General features: G+C 45.8%; 1 protein-coding gene across 2 annotated transcripts in view; it reads left to right on the plus strand.

Moving 5' to 3' along the window:
* STX8 (syntaxin 8) overlaps positions 1 to 27,135 on the plus strand; it is a 231,097-nt gene that overhangs the window by 58,224 nt on the left and 145,738 nt on the right. For both annotated transcript variants that reach the window (XM_081109978.1, XM_081109979.1), the window contains one exon: positions 798 to 890. In XM_081109978.1, the coding sequence (XP_080966104.1) occupies positions 798 to 890 (93 nt within the window). The remainder of the gene's footprint in view (positions 1 to 797; positions 891 to 27,135) is intronic.

Below are 27,135 nucleotides of genomic sequence, written 5' to 3' on the forward strand. Positions count from 1 at the left end.
AGGACACTGGAGAAGCTGGAAGGCTGCAGGAGCCCTGCGAGAGAGCGGGGTGCAGGCAGGAAGCAAACCTTTCCTCCTCTGATGTCTCTGTAGTCCCCTCTAATGACAAAGATGGCAAAGGGAAAAGTATTTAAAGGACCCAGGTCCATTTTCACAGAGCGGTCAAAAGGGGGTCAGTTTGGAGCTGAGAGGTAATACACTGACAACTAGCACAGGAAGCGATGTGTCAAGGAATGTCATTGGATGTACATCTTGCATGCCGTCTGATGCTTTCTTGCGTACATTTGTAGACGTAGAGCTGGCAGATAAAAAGGTAGGCATGGTTTGCTCTCCGGAAAGGCCTGTGAGCTGTCCTCCCATGAGGCGGTACGTAGGAGCTTCTAGTTCTTCACACTTCGTTAACCCTGGGTATTCGCATTCTTTTTCATTTTCATTTCTTGTTTATATCCTTTGCCCATTTTAAAACTTGGAAGATTAATTCTTACTGATTTGCACATGCTCTTTATGTATTAAATATTCGAAAGTTTAAATGTTTATATAGTCAAATTTCATGCTCATTTCTAATATTTAAAATTTTAATTCATCTGGAAATCATTTTCATTTAAGGTATGAGGTAGGCACTTAATTTTTTTTCTTCATTTTGTTCCAATAGTGTTAACTGTTTTCTCTCTCCTTTTCCTAGTGATTTAAAATGTTACTTTTATCATATATTGAGTTGTGTTATATGCCTGGGTATATTTCTGGACTTTAAATGGTTTCCTTCGGTTTTTAGTTAATTGTTTTACTTTTTCTTTCAGAACAGGATGCAGGCCTTGATGCCCTTTCTTCTATCATAAGTCGCCAAAAACAAATGGGGCAGGAGATTGGGAATGAACTGGAGGAACAAAATGGTAAGAACATCTCTGAGATTGACCGCCTTTGCTATTTAGTATAAATACTGAAGGCTTGGATATTTGTTAAATGATTGTAATATTACAAAACATGTAACGTGGTTTACTATCAATGGATTATTATACTTAATGCAATTGGGGGTGGTTTGTGGCAGATTTTGATTGTAGTTACTAAATACTGTGTAAAGAAGTTTGATAAAAAATTTCCAGTTCTCTGGAACTGCTTTAAAAAATACTTCGTTTTACGATCCACCTATTCTGAGAGCTTTCCTTCGTGCATCATGGAGTGAAGTTGCTCAGTGCCTGGCACACTGATGGGAGGCACAGGGGAGCTGCGGGGACAGGCACACTGTCCTCTGCATGCCCGGTGGAGCTGGCTCCTCCTCCATCACAGATGCCAGCTGCAGGGCAAGAAAGTGCTTGAGGATCTTTATTCAGGGCTCGATGTGGTGAGTCTGTTTGAAGAGAGAATCATCTGCAGTCCACAAGCAGGCTGGCTTGGAAGCGACAGGGCTTTACCTGACAGGCTCCGGCGCTTGAGGTGTGAGCTGCGAGGCTCTGAGCCTGAATGAGAGTTGAGCAGTGGGAATGGAGAGGAAAGGATGGGGCGGGGGACCGATGGCACTTTAACTGGTGGACACGGTCAGGGCAGTTGGAGGGTCATGGTTGTGAGTGCAGATCATAAATCCAGTTTAGACATGTCCAGTTGGAGATGCCAGTAAGAGATCCGAGCCGGAGCATTGAGGAGACGGTGGGAGATACGGGGCCAGAGCTCATGAGAGGACGACGGAACACGAGACGTGAGAGGCTTCAGCAGGGGGTGATGTGTGAAAGCTGAGCCTCATGAAGTTCTTACTGTGTGCCGAGCACTTTCATCTGTATTGTTTTATTTCATTAACACTGTGAAGGCAGTGGTGTCAGTTTGTTAGAGACAGAGCTCAGAGTGGCTGAGGGACTCCTAACATGGCATCATTTATACAGGATGGAACTAAATTCCAAACAGGTCTTCTGATTCTCACGTGACTGCCTCTTCTACTTCACTAGCTCCCTCTCTGGGAAAGACAAAGTAGGGAGAGAAAAGTAAGAAGTAAGAGGTTGTGTGTTGGCTCTTGGTGATAGTACTATGGAGACCCATGATGGAATGGCTGTTTAGTAAACATGTCATGTATGCGGAAGCCCCAGGAGCAGGCAGACGCTCGCTCTGGAGGGAGGGCTGTCCCTGTCAAAATTGTACAAGTAGTACTTTTCTGGATCTCTATGAAGAATGAGTTAATTTGTTCCCAAATAAATAATATATAAACAATCCCCATCTATAACCTATCGTAAGTAAATAGATGACTAAAGCAAATGAAAAGCTCTCCATCTTTACAGTCCTAATAGTGGTTTTTCGTAGTTTAAGCCCAGAGAGGAAGACAGTGTAGTCCTTTTCCTGATAGTGTTCGTGTGAATGTGCTGATTCATGTGTTTGCATATGATGTAGTCACTGGCCCCTTCCTTCCGTGAAAGGTGGTATTGGTAAGAAAGTTAGCTCTGTAGAAAGTCTGCCTGTCATATGTGTAATTGCTCTTTGTCCCAAGGAAATGGAGCATATGCAGTGGGTCAGACTAGAAGGGACACCACACTGGGGAAGCGTGCCATCCTATGACGTGCTTAGATAGGCCACTGTGTAGTCATCTGTGGGCAGATGGTTAAGGATTGATGGTTCATTCTTGGGTGAGGTGACTTGCTGACTTCCCATACATTTTTCCCACAGAAGCAACCACGTCAGCATGTCCTTATCTAGTCTTTTCTCTAGTTCAATAGTTTTTGTACTTTGCTGCGTGTTAGAATAATCTCTGCATCTCATATCTTTAATTAATTTATTTATAATTATTTTTTTCAATTATAGTTGACATACAATAGTCTATTAGTTTCAGGAGGTCAAAAAGGGATTAGTTATTTATAAAGCTTACAAAGGGACCACTCTGTAAGTCTAGTACCCATCTGATACCATACACAGTTATTTCAATATTATTGACTATATTCCCTATGTTGTACTTTACATTCCTGTGATTATTTTTATAGCTGGTAATTTTATATCTTAATCCCTTCCCCTTTTTTATTCTTAACTTATTAACACACCTGCAAAGTCCCTTTGCCATATAAGGTAACATTCACAGATTCCAGGGACCAGGATGAGGGTCTATATTATTCAGCCTACCACGTTCCCTTCCTAACCTTTCAACATGAAAATTCCACTGATGGGCTCTAGCATGCCTTTATCATGGTAGTTCACTGGTAAGCGTAGGCGATCTCTGAGCATTCTGTGTCCTTCAGGGAGCATAGTAGTTATTTCGTGCTTCTTCCAAAGGACACACTGGTCCCCTCAGTCCCAGTACTGATGCTCTTGAGACAGTGGTCTTCCTTATCACCTTGGTTTCTTTCAGGAAGGGAAAGGCGCAAAGGTTGACAGAGAGAGATAAAGAGGATTGGCCAAATGTGGGATATTTGAACATCAAAAGGAGTGATGGGGACTGGCACACACTGGCAGAGACGGCTGAGACAGCTGTTTACCCACCAGAGCGGTGCCTCTCTGGCTCTTCGTGGTGCTGACTTTAATGGGAGCCTTTCTTCCGCCCAGGGCCATTTGGATATTTATAACATCATTCCCGGGCCATACACAATTATCAACTCAAACATTAGCTGCTGTATTTGGTCAGACATTTAACTAACTCACCCCTAACGCCTTGGCAGGGCCAGCGCAAGTGATTTCTCGGGCCTTATACAGCCCGAGGGCCGGACGTTCCCCACCCCTGCTTGAAGGTTTGGCCAATGCCAGAATTAGGTCTCAGCAACACCTACTTCAGTCAGCTCAGTCCCGTTCATTTTCTTGTTTGTGTTCCTTTCAAAACGCCCTGTCCTCTTGAGCGTGAACTTGAAGGATGTTCCTAGTAAACCAGCACCACAGTTCTTCCTTATGAACAGTGTCTGGGAGTCTGACGGAGCCCTCTGTGCCCAGCCTCCCATGCAGTTCACCTCGAACGGAAGCACTAAACTCTGATGCATGAGGTGACCTTGGTTTGGCCTCCGCTGCTCTCTCCTGCTGACCGCACCTTCACCAGCGACCAGCCCAGGTCCACTGCACACGGAGGTCTCCCCTCACTGGCATTGCCACTAAACTGCTCACCCTAGTCCTCCTTCGGCTCGGTCACTGACATATGAACAGGATAATCCCTGGTGCTGGTCAGGCCCTTTTTAAATCTATATGAGGAGATTGGAAACTGAGTTTCTAAATTGATGATCATTTGACCCTTCAGCTTTGTGGTTATGTTCTAAGTACAATGTGTTTTGCTAGTAAGGTTTTGATACTTGATTCCAAAATGGCCTGGTTGGCCTTTATCTTAGCCTATTGTTTCTCTCATTAATGAAAACCAAGAGAATAATTCAGTAGGTCAGTCAATCAAATAGAGATATTTACAACCAAAGTGGTGTCCTTCTCCACTGTCCAGATTCCTCAGTGCACACTCAGATCACAGTAACAGTCCAGCGGGGGCCACAGCCCTGTTCTCAACACCTACAGATACACGAGCAGTAGAGGCTGATTATAGTCCGGCAGGGATATAATTTTTATCCTCAGAGCCTCTTGGTTCCTATGAAAGAAAATGGCTGACTCTGCCCCATTTCTGAGGAGCAAATGTGCATGTTGGAAAACCACCAGCATAACTCGGTCTCTCTGGGAGGCCACCACGGGAAAACAGCTTATTTTGGCAATGAATGGGAAAATATCTCATGTTTGTCTATGTACACATGCACGCATCCGGGGCTAGAAGAAAGATGAGGACTGGGAGGCGGGGAGAAAGTGAAAAGGATGGAGTTAAAATGTGATGAACAGAGTCTCCGACTGCGACTAGCATGGTAGATGCGTGGGTATGTAACTGTGTGATGTTCTTCTGTGCATGTGTAGGGTTTATATCTGTCATGTGAACATGAGAGGCAATATGAAAGTAGAGGACTAAGTATATTCTCTCCACATATTCAACATAGGGTACTGGTTCTCAAACTTGTCAGTACATGGAAATTATCTGGGGACCTATAAACAGTATTGATGCTTGGGCCTCACCCCAGAAGGGCTGATGTGATTGGTATAAAGTACTGTGGTAGGCAGAAGAGTACAACCTCCCCACTCCCCCCAAAAAGTTGTCACATACTAGAACCTGTGAATATATTAGGTTACATGGCCAAGGGGCATCCGTTGCCAATGGAATTAAGGTTGCTAAACCAGCTGACCGTAGGACAATTATTCTGGATTATCTGGGCGGTCCAGTGTCATCACAGAGGCCCTTAAAAGTGGAAGACAGAGGTAGAAGTTAGAGTTCAGAGTAATGTAATATGAGAAGGGCTCCATCTACTGTTGCTGGCTTTGAAGATGGTAGAGGGGGCCACAAGCCAAGGAATGCCAGCAGCCTTTCGAAGCTGGAAAAGGCAAGGACATTTAATTCTCCCCTAGACCCTCCAGAAAGGAATGCCTCCCTGCTGACACCTGGTTTTACTCATGGCAGACTTCTGACCTGTGTGTTTATAGCAAGAATAAAAAACCAACTCAGGTTGGGTCAGTGATGGGCATAGTTACTTAAGATCCCTGGCTGACAGAATAGCCACCATTTCATACATTGCTGGTCACCGTGCCAGAGAGCAAGAGAGCACTGGAGGGTCTTGTTTCTGCGATTATATGCTCTGGCCCAGAAGGGATGTGCCAGTTTCATTCACAACTCATTGGTCAGAGGTAGTCATGTGCCCCCACCAGTGATGAAACTAGGAGGTATAATCATACTCATGTATCTTGTTTTGGGGGAAGGAGAACCAACAGTGTTGGTTGAACAGCAGAAATGAATATCACAGGGGCAGTTAGCAGGTAAGGGCCAAACTGCCTCTGATACATATTAGCCATGTGACCTTGAGACCTTGAGCAAGTTACTGCCTCTTCCTCTGTCCTTTCTTGTCTCTAAAATGGGGACTTTAGTGCCTATTTTATAGTGTCGTTATGAAGATGAAATGAGTTGATACATGAAGCTCTTAGGATAGTGTGCTTTAAATGTACTTTTTATTATCAACTGTATTTATTCTCAGTGTAGACTTTCGGTCAAAATGGTAGACTGAGCTGAAGGGGGAGTCCCACCACTCCTTTTTCCAAACACATGGAAATATTAGGCGACATACAGGGATGGGCAAACGGAGGTTTACAGTTGTTTGTATGGAAAATAATCCAACAATCTAAATATATAAAAGCCTAAGTGACCATCCGACCGTCCGGCCAGTAGCTATGACGCCCAGTGACCACCAGGGGACAGACGCTCAACACAGGAGTTGCTGAGGGGACATAATTCAGCCCATAACAGAATGAAAGAGAAAGAATGAGATGAACAACCCAAAACTTTATCAAGAGGAAAAAGAAATATCGTGAGGAGCAGAAGGAAAATTTTAAAGTGATTTGGCAGCTGTGGTTCTTGAGTGCTGCACCCCGAACCAGAGAGGAGGGAGCCCAATTCCGGGGCGCGTCACCCGAGAACCGCCCTCTCGCCATCTGGGACCCCTTGGGGGATGTCGGAGAGCTGGTTTCGGCCCAGTCCCCACAGGCCAGGCTGAGGGACCCCACCGGTGCATGAATTCGTGCACTGGGCCTCTAGTTGATTAATAACAATACAAGGATATACTCTGTGTTTCACATACTCACAACTGTACACCTCCTTTTGCCCACCTGTGTATTTTTAAAAATTGGCTTTCCATTCTTAGCTGAGTTTGGAAGCAAGAAAAGGAGTTCTCAGGTGTTGGAAATGAAGGCACAAACCTGTAGCGGCAAGTGGAATGGAAGTCTCATGGCCCTCAGAGAAAACTGGACCAGCTACAGACCTCAGGGGCTAGCGTTATAACACTCATGCAGAGAGGGGCGTTGAGGCTGTGGTCCCTGTGCATTGTGAGGGGCTGAACGTGGGCTCCCCACATAGAGCCAGAAGCTGGGAAGTGGCAGTTTTATGGGAAATGAACTTCCCCTATCCTCATCCAAGAAGGAGATGCTCAGCTAGGCCACTTACCTTGGGCTACAGCCACCCTTATATTTTTAACTAGCATACCTCAATTTACATTTTTCTAACAAAGTCTAAAGTAAATATCACTGAATAAGTCAAGAATTCTTAAACTTTCCTTCAAACTTATCTCTCATGTTGTTTTAAACTGAAGCTCCCCCCCCCCTTTTTAAATATATATTTTATTGATTTTTTACAGAGAAGAAGGGAGAGGGATAGAGAGTTAGAAACATCAATGAGAGAGATCGATCAGCTGCCTCCTGCACACCTCCTACTGGGGATGTGCCCGCAACCAAGGTACATGCCCTTCACCAGAATCGAACCTGGGACCCTTTAGTCCGCAGGCTGACGCTCTATCCACTGAGCCAAACCGGTTCGGCTGAAGCTCCCCTTTTTATAGTCAGTATTTTATTTTGATTTAACAACATGTTTTACTGATTTCTGTTAAAATTGTTGTAGCCATTTTACTACTCAGCTCTTCTAATTGATATTTTTTAATTTTGAGGACTATACTTTTAAGCACCAATAAGCTTTAATGCTTACATTTCTTTATTTTATTTTTTTACAGAAGTATGTTTTTAAGGTTGTAAAATCTTTTCAACCTTTAAATGGTACCAGTTAGAACTTTAAAATTTTCCTTCTGCTCCTCACGATACTTCTTTTTCCTCTTGATAAAGTTTTGGGTTGTTCATCTCATTCTTCCTCTTTAATTCTGTTATGGGCTGAATTATGTCCCCTCAAAATTCATATGTTGAAAGTCCTAAATTCCAAGACTTCAGAATGTTACAGTATTTGGAAATAGTGACTTTAAAGAGGTAATTCAGTTAAAATTCAACCGTTAATGTGGGTCCTCATTCAGCATGATTGATGTCCTGAGAAGAGGGAAGACACATATCTACTAATTCTTCATTGGCTTTATATTTATGAATTAAGGACCATGTCAGTGAATAGAGGCAGCTGACGTAGGCTTTCTTGGTATTTAGGTAGGTTCATTGGCCCCAGACATTCTTTCTTGAATGGGAGGACTGGGTGTGGACTCAGTATAAGTGGGCAGGATAGACCAGGAGGCAGATTTCCCTTTCAGGTGTGTGGTCAGTAGAAGAGGACACGAGCAGGTTCAAGACCCTTTGCTGTAACGCTTCCCCCAAAATTACACAGGTAAGGAGAGCTCTAACCTTGGGGTGACATATATTTAATTTCTTTTCTCCGCTGCGTCTATCCTAGAGGCTCTTCTTTTGACTCACTCGCCAGCCTGAACACCAACACCCTGGGCACGGCCCGGGCAAACCTTCCTCTCTAGAGAGAGCTACTCTGGTGGTTCCGGCTCGGAGCCAGGCCCACAGACAGGGCAGGGGTAAGGGCCACTGGCCAGCTGCTCTGTGGACGACTCTCCCTCTGCTGCCCCGATTCCTGCCTGGCAACCATGTTTAGACCATTTTTGGCTCCCAGTCGCAATGGACTCCAAGCTGGGAGACTCTCCGGGTTCTGTTGGGAAAAAAGAACCCCTGTCTCTGTCTTTGTGTATTTAAAGTCACATTTCTTTCAGTTTTTATTTGCCCGTACAGTCCCAATTATCCTTGTTTTTTAAGGAAGACTTTATGATGACTTATTTACTGAGAGCATTCCTTCGTGTTCTCAGTGCCACCGCAGGTTCATTCCTTCACAAACATCGTTATTGGCATCTCACTGTGTCTTGGGAAGGAAGGGGGCAGCTCTGTATGCTTACGCTACTGTCTTGAGCTCAAAGTGGGCTTATATTTTTTATGAGGTCATGGTATCTATAGAAGTTGTTTTGCTGAAACATGTTCTGGAAGCTTCAATTAAACAAGTTTGTAATTAGTCTTGCTTTCTAGGGCTTTGTGGTTTGAGCGATACCTGCAAGTTACCATCTGATGTGTTTAGAGATGAATTTGCCTAGAGATAAGACAGCTAGAGCTATGCAAGGTGATTATTTTTCATGCACTTAATGGTATTAAGTACGTGGTGGATATAAAATCGGTTATCAGAACATTCATTATTCATCTCTAGGAAGGGACTGGTTTATAGTAATGGGGCTGCTGGGAGAGGGAGGGGGAGAGGGAGAGGGAGAGGGGGAGAGAGAGAGAGAGAGAAACAAACAAAAAAAAAACACAAGGGCAGTTGTGTCATCCCAATAATTTTCTGACACCAATCATTTAATTCAATCGTGACACTGTTTGCCTGGAGTTAATGTCAGATTCCACGGGTTTAAGGGCTCAGTCCCAAAAGACTGCTGTCCCTTCCGATGCCGGCTGCAAGTCCCGGCGTCCCCAGTCACTTCTGCCCGCCGGCTGCAAACACTGGGTTCCCACCGTCCCCCTTCAGGATTTAGTCATGTACGGGAACGACTCACAGAATGCAGGACAGTGCTATACTTATGCTACTGTTTTGTTGTAAAGGATACATCTCAGAAAAACCAAATGGTAGAGTAGATAGGGAGGGTGTCAAGGCGCGGGGGGGGGGGGGCCTTCTCCATGTAAGTCACCCTCCTACATCACATCAGTGTGTTCTCCAACCTAGAAGCTCCCAGACCTTGGTGTTGAAGCGTTTTTCTGAGGCTTCATTACATTGGCAGAGCTGCCTAAGTCTCTGGGCACATGAGGAGCCCAAACCCTTTGCATTTGCTGAGTCTGCAGAAACAACATTTATGTATTTATTTCTTTAATTTCAGAGAGAGGAAGAGAGAAAGAGATGGAAACATCAATGATGAGAGAGAATCATTGATCGGCTGCCTCCTGCACGCCCCCTACTGGGGATTGAGCCCGAAACCCAGGCATGTGCCCTTGACTGGACTTGAACCTGGGGCCCTTCAGTCCGCAGGCCGACGATGCTCTGTCCATTGAGCCAAACCAGCCAGGGCACAGAAACGCTATTTAGACACATGCACAACATTTATCACCTGGCTTTGCTGCTAGCTGTAACTGATGATGAGCTGCGTTGGGTCCACAGGACTTAGTTCTCCCTTCTGGTCTGGTTCCTGCTTTATCCCTTCCTCCTAGGCCTAGGCCTAGGCCTTCATCTTCACCCTGGTCGTGCCGAGAGGCGATCTAATGAGAGAGAGGCAAGGATTTTCCAGAGGAAAAGCTGTGGAAACAGTTGTCAAGGAAAAGGGCATTTATCCTCAGGTCCCAGTACAGCGGCCTCCTGACTCATCAGGCCTCCTTCCCCTGGGGCTCACCATGGCTCCTATTTGGCTTCCAAGAGGGAGGATCTCATGCCAGCTGTAGCAGCTGAACCGGAGAATGGACGACAAAAAGTCAAAATGAGACCAAAGAGAATCTCAGAGGAAAGGCCACAGTGATCATAGCTGCAGAGGGCAGGTCACACTGGAAGCTCAACCTCCTGCCACTTTGGCCCAATGATAATATTGTCCCTCCTCCTTGGTGCCTTTGCAGGAAGGGGAGACCTGGGGCTCTTCTTGGAGGCTTTGTTGGGGTCCCCAAGATCACCCCCATGTTTGGTGATTTGCTAGAAGGACTCATCGAACTCAGTATATACTTGATACTCACTAAAATTTATACCCCCAGGCCAATTCCTGCAGCGTCTCAGCAGTGACTCACGAGCATGTGCACAGAGGTGGACATTTTGAGGGATCCATTGTGCACATTCCGAGCCAAGGTCAAGTCAGGCAATGCTCTGCTTTTTCATTTTTGCTCTCACACAGAGATGACCAAAGGATGGAGGCCGGTCGGATGGGGTTTGAATCCCAGTTCTGGCTCCTGATAGGGGGCAGTCTCAAGCAAGCCAGACCAACACTTCTGAACCTTGTTTTCCCTCTTGAAAAATAAAAAATATATAATAAAATATAATCTACCACTATGAGTTGTTTTTAGGATTTAAGATATAGTCCACATGTGATATATATGTAGCTATATACAAATAAAATGTACACACACACACACACACACACACACACTAGGTATGTATTTCCTTTAGGAACAGTGATGTAGTATTTGCTAATTCAGTGTCCATGGAGACTTTCTAGAACACACTTTCCACGGATAATGAGATCGATTCTAGTTATGCTCATGGCTGTGATTTGTTACAGTGAAAGGATACAAAGCAAAATCAGCAGAGAAAAGGGGCAAAGGGTATGGTCCAGGGAAAGCCAGGCAGGAGCTTCCAGAGGCCCCTTCCAACGGAGTCACACAGGATGTGCTTAAATCCCCCCGCAAGGCATTGCTGCAACACCTGTGAAGTGTTGCCAACCGGAAGCTCATTGAAGACTCGGGGCCCAGGGATTTTTCGAGGGTATTGGCCACGAAGGCCCCCTCTGCCTGGCAGCTCCCCAAATTCCAGACTCTCAGAAGGAAAGCAGGTGTTCAGCATAAACCATATTGTTTATACAATTTCGGAGCAGTGACCACTCTGCGTGAATGATGGGAACCCTCCCCAAATTCAAGTTCCCAAACGCCCAGCCAAGAGCCAACTTTGTGAGCAGGTCTTTCTACGACAAGCAGTTAGGCCGGCTGTGTTAGTTCCTTTCTGGACAGAGGTCTACACCAACTATGATTTACTTGTCTTGTTATTACACTTCCCGGGATCGGCCGGGGTGCGAAAGGATGGAGGACGCTTGGTTTTGGAGAAAAGCAGGAGTGTGCTCTTCAGAAGGGAAGGGCTGCAGAAGAAAGGTGAAAACCACCGGAGGCAAACTTGTCTCTCCCCAGTTTCATCTAGAATATTCGAAGGCCAGTTCCATTATTGAAGACTTTCAGCTGAGCCCGACTTCTCTTTAGGAATCTCCGAGAATGCGCTTTTAGAAGTGGGAGTTGTGTAGCATATGGGGTGGTGAAAAGGATTGAAGCACTTTGGTAATAAAAACCAAAGCAGCAGGAAGGAAGTGGTCTGATTAGAACCAAGTGCTTCGCAGGGAAAGAGCATGAGAGAGGAACTGAAGTTGCTGAGCAGTAGTTTCAGTTGATTTAGAACCTTAAAGGAGCTGCCGCAGGAAGGGGACGCGGTCTTGACGGTTTATTTTGGGCCGGGACACGATGTTCTCTTTCCATCTGGACGGTACTGCCAGGGGAGGGAGACCTTAGAGAAAATACTTTGAATGCAGTGATAAAGTCCTTTTATTTTCTTTTTATTAGTGATGCAATTGCTCCCACTGTTTTAAACCAATACAATTTAGGAACTGGATTGAGGTCAAAGGAAAAAGTGTTCTGTCAGTAAGTTTGATTAGGTTGACATTCATAAACAGAACTTTAATGCTTTTATTGTATATTAAAGAATTAACAACTAGTCAATTAGAGTATGTCTAGAAGGGTGGGCAAAAGTAGGTGTACAGCTCAGATGGAGAAAGACAAGCGGTGTGATAATCAGTAGCTTTATCAACTCAGAAGAATGTCACAATTCTGGGCACTTGGGTATAATCTCGAAAGTGCTCAAATTGCTGGCCTTCAAGTATTTACGTGTTCTGGTAGTCTACTTGCTACACTCAAAAACACTTGAGCTCAGAGGTCCTTATAAACCTACTTTTCTCACCCTGTATGTATAACAAGCCTTCGAGTGTGCTTCAGTGTACATGTACACCTGTGACTGAGGGAACGCCAGGGCACCCAGGGTGTTTCTGTACCCCTTGAGCCACTTGGGTGGGATCATTTGAGGCTCTGTGCACAGACGTGGCCCTCAGTTCTGCTTCTGGCTTCACTCCTGACTCATGGAGGGCTTGTGCTCCTCAGCTCATTCTAAGCTTGGCCAGTCCCTGGGGATGGGAGAAGGGTGAGTCTCCTTTACAGGTTTATTTTGTCATCCAATCAGAGAGCAAAAGAGTAGCCATTTTTGTTTTGCTTTTTTAAAAATATATTTTATTGATTTTTTACAGAGAGGAAGGGAGAGGGATAGAGAGTTAGAAACATCGATGAGAGAGAAACATCGATCAGCTGCTTCCTGCACACCCGCCACTGGGGATGTGCCCGCAACCAAGGTACATGCCCTTGACCGAAATTGAACCTGGGACCCTTTAGTCCAGAGGCCGACGCTCTATCCACTGAGCCAAACCAGTTATGGCTGTTTTGCTTTGTTTTACAAATAATATGTGCTCTTATACTTTTTCTTGCCAGAAATGGGCAGAGAGTCTAGGACTGGGGTGGGCAAACTTTTTGACTCGAGGGCCACAATGGGTTCTTAAACTGGACCGGAGGGCCGGAACAAAAGCATGGATGGAGTGTTTGTGTGAACTAATATAAATTCAAAGTAAACATCATTACACAAAAGGGTATGGTCTTTTTTTTTCAATAGATTTATTCATTTCAAACGGGCCAGATCCGGCCCGCGGGCCGTAGTTTGCCCACGGCTGGTCTAGGAAGAAGTAAGTAGTTGTGCTTATGGGAAATGTTTTTGTGGGCTCATAGAGAGATTGGGCTTGAAGTAGTGGTTTGGGATGTAAATTATTGAGGTGACTATTCAATTTTCATCTTATATCACTTGTGTACATGTAACCGGACTGGCACCACTATAGTTAGGCCTCAGTTTCCCACGTGAAGGAAGAGAGACAAGAAGTGTGTGTGTGTGTGTGTGTGTGTGTGAAGGAGAGACACAGAGACAGACTGTGGGCTTAGACTGAGATGTGACTAGGAATGCATCTGATGGTCTAGGACAGCGGTTCTCAACCTGTGGGTCGTGACCCCTTTGGCAGGCGAACGACCCTTTCACAGGGGTCGCCTAAGACCATCCTGCATATCAGATATTTATATGACGATTCATAACAGTAGCAACATTACAGTGATGAAGTAGCAACGAAAATAATTTTATGGTTGGGTCACAACGTGAGGAACTGTATTTAAAGGGCCAGAAGGTTGAGAACCACTGGTCCAAGAGTTCACAACACACTAAAGTACCAGGTAGCAGTACTACTTGCGCTGCTCAGGACGTTTGTGGGCTGACCAGGTATCTCAGCTTGCCTCACTGAGAATTCTGCTGTGTTCTTTTACCTGCAATAATGCAGTAGACCAACCCAGGTTGAGCTGTTCAGTCCTGTTCTAAGTTGAATTAAAAAAAAAAATTATATATATATATATATATATCTCCTATCTAATAAAAGAGAAACATGGTAATTGGTGTACGACCGCTACCCTTCCCATTGGTTAATCAGGGAAATATGCAAATTAACTGCCAGACAAGATGGCGGCTGGCAGCCAGGCAGCTTGAAACTAACATGAGGCTTACTTGCTTCACTCCAACGTTCCCCACCTGCCACTGCAGGCCTCTGAGCTGCAAGCAACTATGTGACAAACATAGAAGCTAAACAAAACCCCAGAAACCTGCTGGGCTTCAGCCAGCAGGATCGCAACATTGTAAGCAAAGGCCAGAAACCTACTTTCAGCAGCGGAGGCCTAAGAGCTGGAGCCAAGCCTCAAAGCTAAAGCTGGCCCTGAATAAAAAAAAGAAAAAAAGAAAAAAAGGAGCGGTTGGGAGCTTCAGTCACCCCCAGCCTGAAAACAGACCTCAGCTCCTCACCCAGACTGGCCAGGCACCCCAGTGGGGACCCCCACCCTGATCCAGGACACCCTTCAGGGCAAACCAGCCGGCACCCACCCATGCACCAGGCCTCTACCCTATATAGTAAAAGGGTAATATGCTTCCCAGCACCGGGATCAGCGGAGCTGCGAGGCCTCCCAGCACCGGGATCAGCATGACAGGGGGCAGCGCCCAAACCCCCTGATCGCCCTGCAGCTCTGTGTGTGACAGAGTGCGGCGCCCCACCCCCCACCCACCCCACGGGCCCTGCTCTGTGTGTGACGGGGTAGAGCCATAACCTCCCCATCGGCCCTGCCCTGAGTGTGAGAGTGGCGGCACCCCAACCCCCTGATCGGCCCTGCTCTGTGGGTGATAGAGGGCGGTGCCCCAACCCCCTGATGGGCCCTGCTCTGTGCGTGACAGGGGGTGGCGCCGCAACCTCCCCATCGACCCTGCCTTGAGTGTGACAGGGGATGGTGCTCCAACCCCCCAATCGGCCCTACCCTGAGGGTGACTGAGGGTGGAATCACAACCTCCCGATCGCCCTGCTCTGTGTATGACAGGGGGCGGCGCCCCAACTCCCCAATCGGCCCTGCTCTGAGCCTGACCAGGGGCTGCACCTAGGGATTGGGCCTGCCCTCTGCCACCCGGGAGCAGGCCTAAGCCAGCAGGGAGTTATCTCCCGAGGGGTCCCAGACTGCGAGAGGGCACAGGCCGGGCTGAGGGACCCCCCTCCACCCCCCCCCCCCGAGTGCACAAATTTTTGTGCACTGGGCCTCTAGTATATATATTGATTTCAGAGAGGAAGGGAGAGAGGGATAGAAACATAATGATGAGAGAGAATCATCGATTGTCTGCCTCCTGCATGCCCCCTACTGGGGATGGAGCCCACAACCTGGGCATGTGCCCTGGCCAGGAATCAAACGATGACCTCCTGGTTCATAGGTTGATGCTCAAGCACTGAGCCACCCAGGCTGGGCCTAGGTTGAATTTTAAAGCCCCATGGAGTGTAGGTCAGATAGAGGAGGAAAAGTACCAAGATAATTGTGAAAGCTTTTTTCTAGCCTCTTCATTCAACATGTGCCACTTACCTTGAAAATGGAATGTCTTTTTCTTATTCATAGAGGCATTGAGTTACAGACGGGATTCTCTTGGGAGCACATGCAGGAGGGAGTTGAGTATGCAGGCTGTTGATTAGGGAGTTCCTATGGGATCAACACCTGTGACAGGGAGGCTCGCGAGGACGGGCAGAAGCGGAGCTCGCAGACAGCCTCAGCCAACACCAGGGGAAGTTCATTCTAGAGCCAAATGGCCTGTCGGAGTTGGCCCATTTGCATTCAATGTCTGGGCCTGTACACCTCCATCTTGCTCAGTGGTGAACATGGAAGACCCTGGGAAGAGTGTGTCCTCGGGCAAGCGCTCTGTGCCCTTGAGGCAGTCAGTACCCCACAGAGGCCGATGGCCAAGGCCCTCTGCTGGCAGCATTCCTGGCAGTGGGGGCAGAAGGCCTTTCCTGGAGGGCGACTGGGTGGAGCCTGCTTTGGGTCCATCACACATTGGGTCAGTTTTAAGCATTTGAAAACCCTTAGGTCTGTTGAGTGAGAAATCCACAGGTCATGGGACAGGAGTAACTGGAATGCAGTCTCTGGAAGTGATTGACCCCACCCAACCTTTGGAAAGATGTTTATAAATCCTTGGAAATAAGTCAGTAAATTGCCTCTCCCCTGTTTCTAACCATAGCTTTGTTAGTAGTTGGGGTGAAAATGTGGAACCTTGCATCTTTTCTTTACCCTTTATGGTTCAATGTGTATTGTTTTGGGAGCTGTATACTTCAGGGCCTTCTGTGTTCAAAAGCTATTATTCAGTTATAGTTGTTCAGAAACAGTTGGAATCTGCAGCAGACATAAAGGGTTCTCTTCAGGTACTTGGGAAATGAGAATAAAAAGCCCAAACACAGTAGAAATGATTGTTTGCTTTATTTTCGACACAACAGTGTTCTAACTGCATTTTCAGCATCCCACCCCTTTTACTTTAAAAAAGAAAACCAGCCCTGGCCGGTGATACTAAGAGGTTAGAGTATTGCATGCACTACCCTCCCTTCCCGCCCCGCCATGGGTTCGATTCCTGGTCAAGGACATATACCTGGGTTTCAGGTTTGATCCCTGGCCACACTTTGGGGCATGTGTGGGAGGCAACCAATCGATGTGTCTCTCTCACATAGATGTTTCTCTCTCTTTCCCCCCTCCCCTCCCCTCCCCTCCCCTCCTCCCTTTCTACTTTCTCTAAAAATCAATGGAAAAAATATCCTCTGGTGATGATTAACAAAAAAACAAAAAAAGGAAAGAAAAGAAAAAGAAAATCAGTTAGACTTTATAGTTTTATTCTTTTAAAATTTTCACACATTGGTAATTCTTACTACTAACTAATTAATGAAGGGAAAGATAAAGTGAGCAGATTTTAATTGGAGACAATAAACTTCACAAGAAACTACTTAAAGAACCAAACTTGCAGTTCAGTTGGAAGTAAGAGGGTTTTCCTTAGGAATAGCTTTTATGCTGTCTTTTAAATATAACAAAGCATCTCCTTCCCAAGAAGTGTTTTCTGTGTCTGACATCCACTCCAGAGCCTTTCTGTGTTAAACTGTGAGAGAACATGTGGGACGGTCCTTCCTGTGCTGGATGGAGGGCCCTGGACAAGACTGTCACCAGCCCAGGGGTGACCCTTGGGCTCTGCGATCTGGAACCAGCAGAGGGGTGGAGGGGTGGAGGGGTGGAGGGGTGGAAGGGTGGAGGGGTCAGAGTGGGTGACTCTGGACTCTGCGATCCTGAGCCTCTTACTGGAGTCTTCCCGGTCCCTGAGCTGCTCTGCAGGGTGGGGTGAGCGCAGCCTCCCCTTCTCGGGAAGAGGGTGTCTGCTTTCAGAGAAGCAGGGGTGAGTGGGTGTGGGGAGTCTCAGTTTGGGGCACTCCCATGTTGTTGTTTTCTCTTCCTTGTCCCCTCTTCCTTTTCCAAAGTGAGCCCTTCTCTGGGAAGCTCTTCTCTTCCCACAGGTAAGCGAGCCCCCTTCCCGCTCTTCGGGAGGAAAAGGCTGCCTGGAGGATTTCCACAGTTACGATGTCCTCAGTGGGGGAGGGAGTGGGTGGGTACTCAGCCTGTTCCTCAGCCCTGGAGCTGGGGGAACCTCTCTTTATCTTCACATTATTGGACAGTCTGGATGCTGGGCACTGTTTCATTCCACAGAGCCTGCAGCACAGCCTTGGCAATTAAGCATGAGACTCTGGCAAATTACTTAACTCTTCATGCCTCAGTGGTTTCATTTTTATTTACTTAGTTGCTTATGTATTTACTAAAGGCCTGGTGCACGAATTCATGCACGGGTGGGGCCTGGCAGCCTGCCCTGATAGGGTAGGGAGGGATGCAGGAGGTTGGCTGGCTGGTTGAACTCCCGGTTGAACTCCTGGTTGAGGGGGCAATTTGCATATTAGCCTTTTGTTATATAGGATTTATTGGTTAATCCTCACCTGAGGTTATATTTTTTCCATTGCTTTTCAGAAAGAGTAGAAGGGCGGGGGGGAGAGAGAGAGGGGGGACGAAGGCATAGTGCACACAGATCTATAGCACTTTGTTGTTGGAAATAAGTGTGGGGATTTAATATTGTATCTTTTAGTATGAAACTGGCTACGATTCTGTAATACCCTTTTTGAGTTTTTATTGTTTTATACAGAATTTGAAGAGCTGGCAAATGTCTCTCTGGAGCTTATTTGCACACTCTATGTTGAAATGTCAAAATGTTAGTCCCGCCCGGGTGGTGTGGCTCAGTGCTTGAGCATCGACCTATGAACCAGGAGGTCAGGGTTTGATTCCTGGTCAGGGCACATGCCCAGGCTGTGGGCTCCATCTCCAGTGTGGGGCATGCAGGAGGCAGCCGATTGATGGTTCTCTCTCATCATTTGTGTTTCTATCTCTCTGTCCCTCTCCTTTCTTCTCTGAAATCAAATATATATATATTTAAAACATGTTAGTTCCTCTCAGCGGTCAAAATGCCTTTAATGTTGTACTTCATTTATCTCCCATGGTTATTAATGAATGTAATCCACTCTGGAAATAGGTGCCCACTCCCAACCTCATACTTCCAAGACCATTCTTGCTCAGCCTGTGCCTATTCATGTTTGAATATTTCTTCCATCTAATTTTCCCCGGTTTTTAAAAATCTTTTTCTATGAACTTCGGGGCATGAGAAAGGGGTTAAAGAATATTGAATAGTATGGTGGCTACGAACAAAGGCCCTGGAATTGGAGAGAGAGCCCCCTCCCCTCCTCCACTGCTCATTCTCTAGCTGTGTGACCAACAGCAGTGGACTTCACCTTCCCATGCTGCTTTTCTGCAGACCAGGGAGGGTGACACTGCCCTGTGGGCTGTGAGGATTAGCCTCACGAGCATCGGGCTTACGCAGTGCTCAGCACAGCGACGGCCGGGTGGAGCCCTGGCTGTCCCCGTGCGTGGCAGCCCCGCCGTGCAGCGCTCCGTTACCGCAGAACGCGATTTAGCTTTTCATCCTCCGCGTTGACAGGCGTGCTGCCTGCAGAAATGTTTGAACTCGCCTTTGTGAAAGTTCAGTTTCTCCAGGTGATCCCGCACACCTGTGATACGGCTGCTCTCAGGGCATAAATTTCTCCGCTGCACAAAGTCCCCTTTTCACCACGCACAATTCATTTCTGATATTAGTCACTGAACTTGGAACCTTCTGGTTTTGATTGGCTAGTCAGGGTTCACCGAGGCAGATCCCTTCCTGAGCCCGCTCCATACGTCCAGGAAAGGGAGCGCGCGGCCCAGGCCGTGATGTGACCGCGGGGCCAGCAGGCGCGGTCAGCTTCTCCAGCAGACAACTGGGCGGATGATTCATATTTTAGCATCGCTGTTATTTCTTTTTAGTTGTTTCACTACAGCTGTTTAAATCACTCTGAAAAGAACATGCCTGACATTTCTCCAGTTTAAAAACAACAACAACCTGAAGTAATAACACTCTGCTTATTATTGAGGAAGTGTTTTTGGTGAGAAAGGAGAGGAAATTGCATGACTTCGGGGAGAAGAATAATTCTGAATCACTTCGTGGTGGAGAATATATTAAACCTAAGAGGCTCGAGGGCATGACCCACAGTGTGTGTCTAGGAGGCTGAGACGGGCACCAGAGGGCACCTGGGTTCTGCAGCTGGCCCTGTCCCGGCTGCCGCGCTCGTTGGAACGTTCATTGTGTGCCCACTCCTGACACTCTTCACTGAAGACACGTTCTTGAACTTGCTCAGCACTTTGAGCCCTCCAGGAACCTTAGAAAAATTGTACTTGGTTTGATTTCATATTTAAATGCCCTTCTTTGCTTCCTGTGCTGTTTTGTAAATCTAAAGGGAAAGTTGTCTGGATGTTCAGCTGTCCTTACTCAGCCTACTCGTGTCTAAGTCTGAGACCCGAGCTAAGGATTGTACCCAGCAGTAGACGTTTGCCTGTGTCGTAAGTGCATTCCTAAAATAGTCACACGCACATCATAATTGAAAGATCGCAGTTACAGATCACAATTTAAATCCCTTAGCATACCTTCTTATTTATAGGAATACCGTAGAAAATCTTTTTCTAAAACAACTGCTCTTTCTGATAATTGCCTCTTGCAGCTGCTAATTTTTAGGAATCAGATTTAAGAAACGTATAGAGCATATATGGTAACTGTCTGAAAGCAGAATATTTTAGTTCTTTGATAAATAAAATATTGACTTTGAATTAGAGAGTTATTTTGATTTGGGGGAAGAACTTAATACTAAAAAAAAAAGTCTCTTGCCCTAGCTCGTTTGGCTCAGTGGTTAGAGCGTCAGCTCATAGACTGAAAGGTCTCAGGTTCAATTCTGGTCAAAGGCACGTACCTTGGTTGCGGGCTCAATCCCTGCCCTGGTTGGGGTGCATGCGGGAGGCAACCAGTCGATGTGTGTCTCTCTCACATCGATGTTTCTCCCTCTCTGTCTCCTCCCCCTCCCTTTCACTCTCTCTAAAAATCAATGGAAAAAAATATCCTCCGGTGAGGATTAACAAAAATATAAAAAGATATTTAAAAAAAAGTCTCTTGATGAAATAGATTCTAGTGATGCCTTTTATTATCAGAAATTCTGTTGTAGGGAAAAAATCCATAAAATTGGCAATGCGTATTGGTTGCCTGCTCTGTTCCAGGAACTGTTCTTCCTGGTTTGTGTACAGAATTGTATTGGATACTTGCAGCGACCCTGTGGGTGGCGGTGCTATTCCCATTTTACAGATGAGGAAACTGACACTTAGAGAATTGAATACTTGCCTGAAGCCACACAGTGGTGACGCGGTGGAAACCACTGAGGCTGCATACTGTCAGGCCAGTTAGGCGTAGGGACGTGTTCTGGGGAGCAGCACTGGGAATTGGGATTTCCGGCTTTCGGGGAACCACAGACTCGAAGTGAGGGCCTCTTGTCTGTTTCCTAGGCATGGGTGGGCTGCTCAGAGCCATGCTTACTTTTGATAACACTGTCTTAGTTTCAAAGGGCCTTCTTTTGGTAGAGGACAATGGATTTCAACTCCACTCTCCTGTCCTTAATAACCAGAATCTCTACCTCTGCATCTGTATATGAAGTGGTAAATACAGAAGTATCTATAACTAGAACAAATAGTAAAATGCAGACTGAGCCTCAGCTTTCCTGGTAAAATTGGTTTAATACCTACCTCACAGAGTTGATGTGAGATTAAGCAAGATGACGTGTAAAACATCTAGCACAGTAGTGAACCTTTAGCTGCAAGTATTCTATAAATAGTAATTACATCCCCTTTGGGGAATCTGCTGCATTAGAGTGAATATGGTGGCTGACACTCCTGCAGCCAGCCCAAATTATTAGTCTAGGCCAGAGATGGCGAACCTACAACACGCATGTCAGAGGTGACACGCGAACTCATTTTTTTGGTTGATTTTTCTTTGTTAAATGGCATTTAAATATATAAAATAAATATCAAAAATATAAATCTTTGTTTTACTATGGTTGCAAATATCAAAAAATTTCTGTATGTGACACGGCACCAGAGTTAAGTTAGGGTTTTTCAAAATGCTGACACGCCGAGCTCAAAAGGTTCGCCATCGCTGGTCTAGGCCAGTGGTCAGCAAACTGGCCCCTTGAGTGCGGCTCTTCTACAAAATACCACGTGCGGGTGCGCATGTACAGTGCGATTGAAACTTCGTGGCCCATGCCACGGGGCCGAAGAGCCGCATGTGGCTCCCGAGCCGCGGTTTGCCGACCACTGGTCTAGGCCAATTACAGTGAACCTATTCTCCTTGTCAAAGCTTGGCTTGATAATGAGTAGGTGACCCATCTCAGTCAATTAAACAGGAAGGAGGATCTATTCTAGGGCCTATGGCTGTGGTTTCCTTTTCCTTCTAAGAAAGAGATGGCGCACCCTTTTCTTCCTGTGGAAGGTTTGTCTGGATATGACATGGAACTACTCTAATTACCATTTTATGACTCTTTTTTTATTTTTTATTTTTTTAATTAAATCTTTATTGTTCAGATTATTACAGTTGTTCCTCTTTTTTCCCTTCATAGCTCCCCTCCACCCGGTTCCCCCCCCTCCCACCCGCCCTTACTCCCCGCACTGTCCTCATCCATAGGTGTACGATTTTTGTCCAGTCTCTTCCCGCACCCCGTACACTCTTCCCCCCCTCCCCGAGAGTAGTCAGTCCACTCCCTTTCTATGCCCCTGATTCTATTATATTCACAAGTTTATTCTGTTCATCAGATTATTTATTCACTTGATTTTTAGGTTCACTTGTTGATAGATGTGTATTTGTTGTTCATAATTTGTATCTTTACCTTTTTCTTCTTCCTCTTAAAGGATACCTTTCAGCATTTCATATAATACTGGTTTGGTGGTGATGAACTCCTTTAGCTTTTTCTTATCTGTGAAGCTCTTTATCTGACCTTCAATTCTGAATGATAGCTTTGCTGGGTAAAGTAATCTTGGTTGTAGGTTCTTGGTATTCATCACTTTGAATATTTCTTGCCATTCCATTTTGGCCTGAATTGTTTCTGTTGAGAAATCAGCTGACAGTCGTATGGGTACTCCCTTGTAGGTAACTGACTGTCTTTCTCTTGCTGCTTTTAAGATTCTCTCTTTGTCTTTTGCTCTTGGCATTTTAATGATGATGTGTCTTGGTGTGGCCCTCTTTGGATTCCTTTTGTTTGGGGTTCTCTGGGCTTCCTGGACTTGTAAGTCTATTTCTTTCACCAGGTAGTGGAAGTTTTCTGTCATTATTTCTTCAAATAGGTTTTCAATATCTTGCTCTCTCTCCTCTTCTGGCACCCCGTATGTTGGTACGCTTGAAGTTGTCCCAAAGGCTCCTTACACTATCTTCATATTTTTGGACTATTATTTCTTTTTTTTTTTTAAATATATTTCATTGATTTTTTACAGAGAGGAAGGGAGAGAGATAGTTAGAAACATTGATGAGAGAGAAACATCGATCAGCTGCCTCCTGCACAGTCCCCACTGGGGATGTGCCCGCAACCCAGGTACATGCCCTTGACCGGAATTGAACCTGGGACCCCTGAGTCCGCAGGCCGACGCTCTATCCACTGAGCCAAACTGGTTTTGGCAGGATTATTATTTCTTTTTGTTTTTCCGGTTGGGTGTTTTTTGCTTCTTCGTATTTCAAGTCTTTGACTTGATTCTTGTGATCCTCTAGTCTGCTGTTGGATCTCTGTATAATATTCTTTATTTCAGTCAGTGTATGCTTAATTTCTAGTTGGTCCTTTTTCATAACCTCGAGGGTCTCACTAGATTTCTTGAGAGTCTCACTAAATTTATCGGCGGTTTCTAGAAAATTCTTAAAAAACCTTTAAAGTGTGGTTTTGAACTCTATATCTAGTAGTTTGCTTTCCTCCATTTCTGTCATTTGTGACTTCTTTGTCTCCGCATTTTTTATGCTTCCCTGTGTTGATAGAGTGGCTTTGTGTGCTAGGTGTCCTGTAGGGCCCAGTGGCTCAGCCTCCCCAATTACCTGAGGTGGACACTCTTGGTTCACCCCTTTGTGGGCTTTGTGCACAGTCTTGTTGTAGTTAAGCCTTGATTGTTGTAGGTATCACTGGGAGGAATTGACCTCCAGGCCAATTGGCTGTGAGAATCAGCTGTGTCTGCAGTGGGAGAACTTCTGTGCTGGAGACACCCTTCTGGGGCAAGACTTGCTTCAGTGGGGCTTTGGTGCTTACTGAGTCTGCCCCCTGAGTATGTCCCTTATGGATCTGAGGAGTTGTCATCTGGATGGTCCCACTCTGACCACTGGGTACACTGGCTCTTGGATCTCTAAGGAGGTGCTAATTTAGCCTCTGCCTGAGGCTACCCAGCAGGAGCTATGGAGAGATCTGTAGATTTCTCTTCTTTGTTTGGGGTTTGGAGGTGCCCAGATGAGGCCCAGCTGTGAAGGAATACAAGCTGCTGTGGGGCCTTGGGCCTTCTTTTGGAAGTTCTGGGTCTCTGACCCAGCTGCAGTTTGTTAGGTAATTTTCAGATTGCAAAGGGCCAGGCCTTTCATATGCAAAAGCCTCTGCCACAGCTTGGATGGGGTGGGGTCTCAGGGAATCAACAGGGCGGAGCAAGCAGCTATGGCTGATCCTCAGTCCTACCCTAAGGGGCCCCGCGTCTCAGTGTCCAGGTAATCGCTGCAACCACCTCTGAGAGAAAGCCGTCCTCGAGTTCCGCCTGATGCCAGACAGTCCAGTTTCTCCCTGTATGAGTCTGGGTCCCCAGAGGCTCGCCTGGAACTGGAGTTCAGAGCAATTGGGAACTTGAGACTCCCTCCCGATTGAAAAAGACAACTGTGTCCTCAGTTGCCAGCCCTTGCCGCATGCACCTCCGTACCTCTGCACTTTACTTCCGCACCTTCTCTGAGTCTCTGTGTGCTTTTCTCTTTCCTTCTAGTTGTAGAATTTCCACTCATCCAGCCTTCCTGTGGTTCTGGATGATGTCCGTTTTTTCTTTTAGTTGTATTTTTGAAGTTGTGGGAGGCAGCAATTTCCAGTGTTTACCTATGACACCATCTTGGTTTCTCCCTTCATTTTATGACTCTTGAGAGGAACCTGCCCACACTGAGACTGAGAGGGGCAGAGATTGTGGTAGGTCAAATGGCCCCAAATGACTCATGTCCTCGGCCCTGAACCTGTGACAGTATTACTTTATACTGCAGAAGACTTTGCAGATGTGATTAAGGGTATGGGTCTTGAGATGGAGAGATCATTCTGGGTTATCCGGATGGGCTCAGTGTAATCACAAGGGTCCTTAAAAGTGGAAGAGGGAGGCAGGAGAGTCAGTGTCAGAGGGATGCAGTATGAGAAAGACTCAACCAGTCATCGCTGGCTTTGAAGCTGGAAGGGGCCATGAGCCAAGGAACGCAGGCAGCCTCTAGAACCTGGCAAAGGCAAGGAAACAGGCTCTTCCTTCCAGCCTACAGAAGTGAACACAGCCCTGTTGACACACTGACTTTAACCCAATGAGACCCACGACAGATTTCCCATCTCCGGAATTGTAAGATGGTACCTTTGTGTTGTTCTAAGTCACTAAGTCTGTGGTAATTTGTTACAGCAGCAACAGGAAACTAATACAGAGATGAAAAGAACCTGGATGCTTAATGACTTTGCTCAACTTCTGAATCAGTGGACCCTGGAGCTACCCCTGCTTTTTTCAGCTCATGTGACAAATTTCTATAATGTTTATTTAGTCTTGTTTGAGAATGATTTTCTGCTGCTTGCAGCCTAAGCTGCCCTGGTCGATACAGATATGCTTCGCAGAGTGCTGTATATAAGGTAGACTCTAAATGAGTTATTTCTTGAACTGTGAAGAAGTGTTGGAGAAAAGCCCCAGAATCCACACCTAAAGAAGCAGGGCTGTTTTCTGATACCAAGTGTAATAACTTAACACTCTTTAAAAAAATAAAATAAAAGACACAAAAATGTTTGGGAGGATGGATAGATGATTGAATACTGAGATGGCCTGGAACTTAAGCAGGTGCACTTTCAAATTGCCAGATTCATTTCCTATTGTGACCTCCGGGCATTCAAATTCTCCTTCCAAAATAACATTGCAGCAGACTCTTCGAGCAAGCCAAGGAGTGATTATCTGTGCAGATCCAGATGATTTCCTGATTTAGGGTCGCTCAGGCAGAGGCAGCACGAAGGGGAGCAGAGACCCCTTCCATCTCCAGAGTGGGGGCAGCCCCGGGACTGGCTCTCACCAAATGTTGCTGACAACTAGGAAAGCGGTTATCATGGGACAGCTGCTCAATGGCCTCGGTGAACTCAGCTGCAGGCTCAGCCCAGTTTAAGATCCCAGAGGCCAAAGGTCAAATGCTATTTCCTTTGGTTTCCAGACCTTTTCTCTACCACCTCTGGGTTTCAAATTAGTTCTTGTAATTTCTTCTCCACAGACCATCCTGATTCCCTCACCCACCTGTGCACTTGCTCAGCCTTATTGCCTCCTCCCCCGCCCCCCACTTTCACCAGCAAAGCCTTTTTCTAAAGTAGATGACGATCATGTCCAGGGAAGCCAGGACTTCTCTTGTCATGGCACCCGGCCTCTCTCTGCCCATCTAGTGAGGGCCTCCTCTACTGGTTGCATGCTTAATATACTTAACGTTCTTGGTCACGATGGTGCCTCCTGGGATCTGGCTTCTGTGTGAAGCAGTTGTATTGTTAGGGTAGTGGGGGTAGAGTGTGTGCTGGGGATAGTAAATCATGTGCCTAAATCCAGATGGGGGATGAGCTGTACACCACAGAGGAGTTCAGTGTGGTTTTTCATATGAGAAATGGTCAGAACCTTAATTCAACTTATTGGTTGCAGACTTTCTCATACAGTGTGTAAGTTATAAAGTTTTATAAATAAATTTGAGAGAGTCCTGGATGGAAAGCTGTGTGTGCATCGTTGCCCACTTTGTTGGTAATGAAATGTGTCATCTGCAAAGCACATTGGCTGTATTGCTGAATTTCTGGATCCCGTCCATATTTGGGTTCTTTCTTCTCTATGCTTCCCTTCCTGACACCATAGTCAAAATCTTACCATTTTTTACTCAACTATTGTTTTAATTACTTACCACACTGTAATTTTTTCACTTGTGCTTTTTTCACACTAGCATGCCAAAATATTTCCCTTGCTATGCTTTTCCTAGTATCCCCAAAAGCCTTCACGACTATCTACTCTTATAAAAACGCATTCCTGAATATAATGCCTTGTTGTTCCAAAGAGAAGGCCCTAGTCCCCTACCAATTTCTCAACGTGGGAGAAATATGTGTGTGTGTGTATATATATATATATATAATATATATTTATTATATATATATATAATATTATAATATTATATGTATAATATATAATATTATACATATAATATTATAATATATATATATATTTTCAAGTCTATAGGTGAAATAATAATCAGTGGTCTACTTATGCTATTCAATTTATTGTTTAATTATACATATTTTAAATGACTTGGAAAACATATATAGGAATACAGACGTTTCCAATTTAATTTTATGAAATTATTTTATTCAAACTCCTCCTTTGCCTCTTTGACATCGTTGTGTTTGAAAACCGTGTTAGAGCAACATCCCGCAGCCTGCCCTTCCCTCTTCGTCAGCTTCAATCCGTGCTTCCTTGTCGTCCCGGAGC

This window comes from Myotis nattereri (genome assembly GCF_964212035.1).
Source record: "Myotis nattereri genome assembly, chromosome: 16".
Lineage (NCBI taxonomy): Eukaryota > Metazoa > Chordata > Mammalia > Chiroptera > Vespertilionidae > Myotis > Myotis nattereri.